The 5369-nt window shown below is 38.7% G+C and overlaps 1 protein-coding gene across 1 annotated transcript; it reads left to right on the top strand.

Moving 5' to 3' along the window:
- Positions 1 to 2628: 2628 nt before the first annotated feature.
- LOC148870677 (putative receptor protein kinase ZmPK1) lies at positions 2629 to 5124 on the top strand. Its single transcript, XM_088969985.1, has one exon. It carries the CDS (start codon positions 2827 to 2829, stop codon positions 5122 to 5124), a length of 2298 nt encoding a protein of 765 aa, XP_088826111.1. The 5' UTR covers positions 2629 to 2826.
- The last annotated feature ends 245 nt before the right edge of the window (positions 5125 to 5369 follow it).

Below are 5369 nucleotides of genomic sequence, written 5' to 3' on the forward strand. Positions count from 1 at the left end.
CTATAAACTAAGCAATTGACTTTGTTTTATTATAGTTTATTTTAAGTTTTTTATTAAATTGATCGAAATATTATTTTGATTCTTTTACTTTATTTATTATTATTTCATTCTTTATTAACAAAACCTGTGCGACGGGTAACGCTAATTAATCATATAATAAAAGGTATACGATTCAAAGCTGATGGAGCTTCGTAGCAAACAACTGCTGTCAAATTATTTACGCTTCTTGAAATTTGCGAAAGCCTAAGGCACAGTCGTAGTTCTTAGCTTGCACGTTTACTCTCCACAGGTAGGCAAGAAGAAGACACTTTGACGGAGCACTTGTATTTTTTTTTTTCGGTACTTAATGCTACGTCTGAATTCTTCGTAGCATAGAGACCGTCGACCCAGCTCAAACTCGGTGGCAGCGGTTAACATTTTCGGTTTTCCTACCCATACCCATGACAACTCTATTCATACCTACCAATCACACGTGAGGAACGTTTCATCTTCTGTAAGTAGTATTTTGTGGGTAGAATTCTTATGAGTAGGAGATGAGGAATCAATTCAATTAGCATTAGCATTGTATCTCATTAATTCATCTAAGCTCATTTATTATCTATAAGTAAGCCCATCTATTATCTGTAAATTGCTGAAAGTTTATTTATTTGTCTCAACCCATCCGAATCCCAACTCCCGTAATACTGAACCAATCACGTAGCCATCCACTATAAAAGTAGGGTCTACGTACCAAGGACAAAAGTTAAAACAGTACTTGTCTTTCGTTGGCTCACTCCAAAAATGTAATCTTTTCTACACTGTTGGGAGACGGACTTTGTTGACTCGGTTCATTGAATTTCACACCAAAACGACTACCAGACCGCGGATCCACGATAAAGAGAGCCAATTTAGATTTAAATTATTGGTTTGAAAAAATGGGTTAATCAAAAAATCAATTTAGTTTAAATTATTGGTTGAGCACGATAAATTATTATTAGGCTTCAAAATAACAATTTGAAGTCTTGTTATATGTATTTGCACAGAAAATACAAGTAGGCACAGAAAAATGACAGCATATATATGTATTTGCACCGAATATATTTGCATTTGTAATATTCTCAAATGGAGATGGGAAGAGTGCAAATAGTTAGGATACCAGGTATTGCAATTGAACATATTTGTATTTCTATTCTTCTTTGACTCAGTTTGAAATTAAAGAATGCAAATATAAGTATGTAGAGTACAAAATCTTATATTTTATATCATTTTATACATATTTGCATTGCATATATTTGTATTTAAGATTGTGCCACTTGATTTATAGTCTGGCAATGGATGGTATCTCCACAATTAGGAATGCAATTTGGGGAATTTGGATTTAATTGAATGTTTTAACTGTGTAGCATGCTGTGGTGTTAATGATAATGCCCTATGTCAGTGACGAAATATGTGGACGCACATTAAGAGGTTGAGTGGTTGTTAATCTTTTTTTTATTTTAATTACAAACGGTTGGACTGGAAAAATCAGAAATCGGATGCTTTACCCCCAAACCACATTTTTAGCCAAAAATTGTTGATTTGATCAACGAACTACTGACCGGAGCAGTTGATCCGTTAAACCAAATAATAATTTTAGCCGTTTTTTATTTTTTATCAAAACAGACCATCCGTTCAGACCAGACGATTAGTCTACTTGATCTGAAAACCAAATCCCATAATGATTTCCTATCCGGTCTAACTTGGGCCAACTGGAATTTCATAGACTCCACTAAATTTTCAGGCCAAACATGGACTTTTTAAATGTGATCAGCCCAATAGTATCATAAATAATAAACATATATTAGTACTAGGCATTAGGTTTGGTCTTTATATTGTTTTACGTGTTTCTTTTGTTTCAATTTAGAAGTATAATTGTATCTTGGGTAGAAATATTTTTATGTGCAAAATGTGTGAATGGATAAGAATAAATTAATATATATATATATATATATAAATAGAAGATAAAACCAGGATATTGGATGATATAGAATCGGCTTTGAGTTTTGTATCAGAGCCGGACTCGGGTTAAAAAATAGGCCGAATAATCAGACCGGATCCGGACTCGAGTCTAGACATAATAATTAATAAATGATTAAATGGTACTAAAATCGGGCCAGAGCCTGATCCGTCATTAACAAGTCAACTCTAGAGTCCAGTGACCCAACCTGAGTCGGCTGGGTTTTCTTTACTGTTGGCCAGTTTCAGGTTACTAAAAAGCATAAACCATGGGTTGGTTTTATTTCGGTTTCTACACATGAAAACTGAAACTAAACTGACTTAGTTTCTAGTTAGTACTCAAATTAGTTTCTACTTTCTAGTATTCTCTTTAGGAATTGCCATTAGTTCTTGCATTTTTTGAAAGGTCTTCTTAAAAATTTTAAATTTTAGTCTGTTTTTTTTCTAACACAATTTGACTCTCTTTTCTTGGTAACTTCTAACTTGGTTCGCCTTTACTTCTTTAACCCCTCAACTTAAACACTCAAACCGACCAAAACCGATTTAAATCGACTAAATCAATTTTGCTTAACACAAAATCAGCTTTGATTTCATTTTCAGGCAATCCAACCAAATCAAATCGATTAAAAAAAAGCAACAAACCGACCTAACCCGACCCGTGAAGAACCCTAATACACATAGCTTTTGCCTTTTATAAAAGAGGAACCGGAGATTACGAAAGCCTCGCTTATTTTACCTTGAAAAAAAGGCCACGCCCACCGGGACAACTGCTTACAAAACCAAAGTGGTTTTCCGTTTCTGGCGTTCTGGCAATCTACTCGCCAACTTAAATTTCTCGTTTCTACTTCAGTCATGAGCAACCCGATTCGTCGTTCTCCGTTTATCCCTTTTCTTCTCTTTCCTATTTTCCTCCTCTCCACTTTTGCAACTTCAACACCTCGGGATTCCCTGAACAGAGGATCCTCTCTATCAGTTGAAGATTATGCCTCGGATTTCCTTACCTCTCCAGACAAATGGTTCACCTGTGGATTTTACCCTGTTGGCACAAACGCCTTCAGCTTCTCAATTTGGTTCACCAATGTAACGGAGAAAACAGTTGTCTGGATGGTCAATCGAGACCGACCCGTCAATGGCCGACGCTCCAGAATTTCTTTGCGCAAGGACGGCACCATGGTTCTCACCGATGCCGACGGGTCTATCGTCTGGTCCACCAACACCACTGGCAAAGGATTCCAAGCTGAGCTCCTCAACACGGGGAATCTTGTCCTGAAAGACAGTCACGGTAACTTATCCTGGCAAAGCTTTGATTTTCCTACTGATACTCTTCTCCCTTTACAACCCTTCACCAGGAACACGAGACTCATCTCTGTAAAAGCCAGAGGTCAATATTCGTCAGGCCATTACATTCTCTATTTCGATAACGACAACGTTTTGAGAATTATGTATGATGGGCCAGACATTACTACCTTATCTTGGCCAAATAACGAATTGGGTGTGTTCAGAAACAATAGAACTAGTTACAACAGAACCAGAATTGCAGTACTCGATGAACAGGGTAGTTTCACGTCGAGCGACAATACAGGATTTTATGCCACTGATTTGGGCTATGGGATTAGAAGGAGACTGACCATCGATTTTGATGGTAACCTTAGACTCTACAGCTTAAACCAATCAAATGGGTTATGGATTGTAACCTGGGAATCTAACCCACAGTCGTGCTTTGTGCGTGGACTGTGTGGGAAAAATGGGATTTGTGGGTATACACCAAAGCCAACTTGTTTATGCCCGCCGGGATACAAGACAAGTGACCCAAGTGATTGGAACAAAGGTTGCGAGCCTATGTTCGAGAGAAACTGCGACAATCCCGAAGATATGACATTCGTGGAGCTTCCTCATACTGATTTCTATGGATTTGATTTCAACCGTGCATACTTTATACCACTAGAAACTTGCAGAGATCTCTGCTTCAATATGTGCGCTTGTGAGGCCTTTACTTACAGGCTATCAGGAGATCCATACTGTTTCCTGAAAGCTTCACTCTTTAATGGCTACAACACTCCAGGCTTCGAAGGCAGCGTGTACTTGAAGGTTCCCAAAAGTTTAAATCTGACGTCCAAGGTCTCCACTCCCCGAGGATCCAATCCCACTTGTGGAAATGGAACTAAGAGCAATGAAGCCTCCCCGACTCCGTCTGGCAACTTCAAGTCAAAGAAAAACAAGAGTACCTGGGATTATCTGTATTCATTTGCTTTGTCGATTGGTGCGATTGAATCCTTAATTATTGTATCTAGTTGGTGGTGTCTCTTCAGGAGAAACGAAATGCCAACGTTGATGGAGAATGGATACCGTGCGATGATGAGTCAGTTCAGGAAGTTCACCTATGCTGAACTGAACAAGGCAACCAATTTGTTCAAGGAAGAGCTAGGGAGGGGTGGGTCAGGAGGTGTATACAAGGGAGTTTTAAGGGATGGCAGGGTGGTGGCGGTCAAGAGATTGGGAGATGTGTTTCAGGGAGAAGAAGAGTTTTGGGCAGAAGTGAGCACATTTGGGAGAATCAATCACATGAACCTGGTCAGAATGTGGGGTTTCTGTGCAGAAAAGATCAAGAAATTATTAGTTTACGAGTACGTTGAAAATGGTTCACTGGATAAGCATCTCTTCTCCAATACTAGTTTTTTGAATTGGAGAGAGAGATTCAGGATCGCTCTGGGAACGGCCAAGGGTTTAGCATATCTTCACCATGAATGTCTCGAGTGGGTAATTCACTGCGACGTGAAGCCCGAAAATATACTTTTGGATGGGGATTTTGAACCTAAGATCTCAGATTTTGGATTGGCAAAGTTATCTCAGAGGGGTGGCTCTGGTTCTGAGTTCTCTAGAATTCGAGGAACAAAGGGATACATGGCTCCAGAGTGGGCTCTGAACCTTCCTATCACATCCAAGGTCGATGTTTACAGCTATGGGGTCGTTATTCTGGAGATTGTGAGAGGCATCCGTCTTTCCAATTGGGTGATGGTGGATGGAGAAGAGGAGGCAGAGATGACGAGATTTCTCAGGATGGTAAAGAGGAAGATTCAGAATGGAGAAGATGTCCCTTCACATTGGCCCACTTCCCCACCTTGTGTCCTTGTACATGGTTTTCCCAAATGATATTACCCCCTAATCACGTCGGATGGAACATTTAGGGGTCGTTTTGACGACAGCTGAAGTGACTGAATTGTATTGTTTATGTCTTTGTCTTTTTAGTTATTAAGTTAGATTAATATATCTTTGAATGTTATATTATTTAATTATTATATTCTATTTAAATAAAGCAATAGCCAATAAATACATTCAGCCACACCAACCATTATCAATTTGTTATCTTTGGTGTAATTAAGTGGCATTTGAAAGGA

The sequence above is a fragment of the Nelumbo lutea genome, chromosome 2 (assembly GCF_056320005.1).
Source record: "Nelumbo lutea isolate HS-2025 chromosome 2, American lotus-T2T, whole genome shotgun sequence".
Lineage (NCBI taxonomy): Eukaryota > Viridiplantae > Streptophyta > Magnoliopsida > Proteales > Nelumbonaceae > Nelumbo > Nelumbo lutea.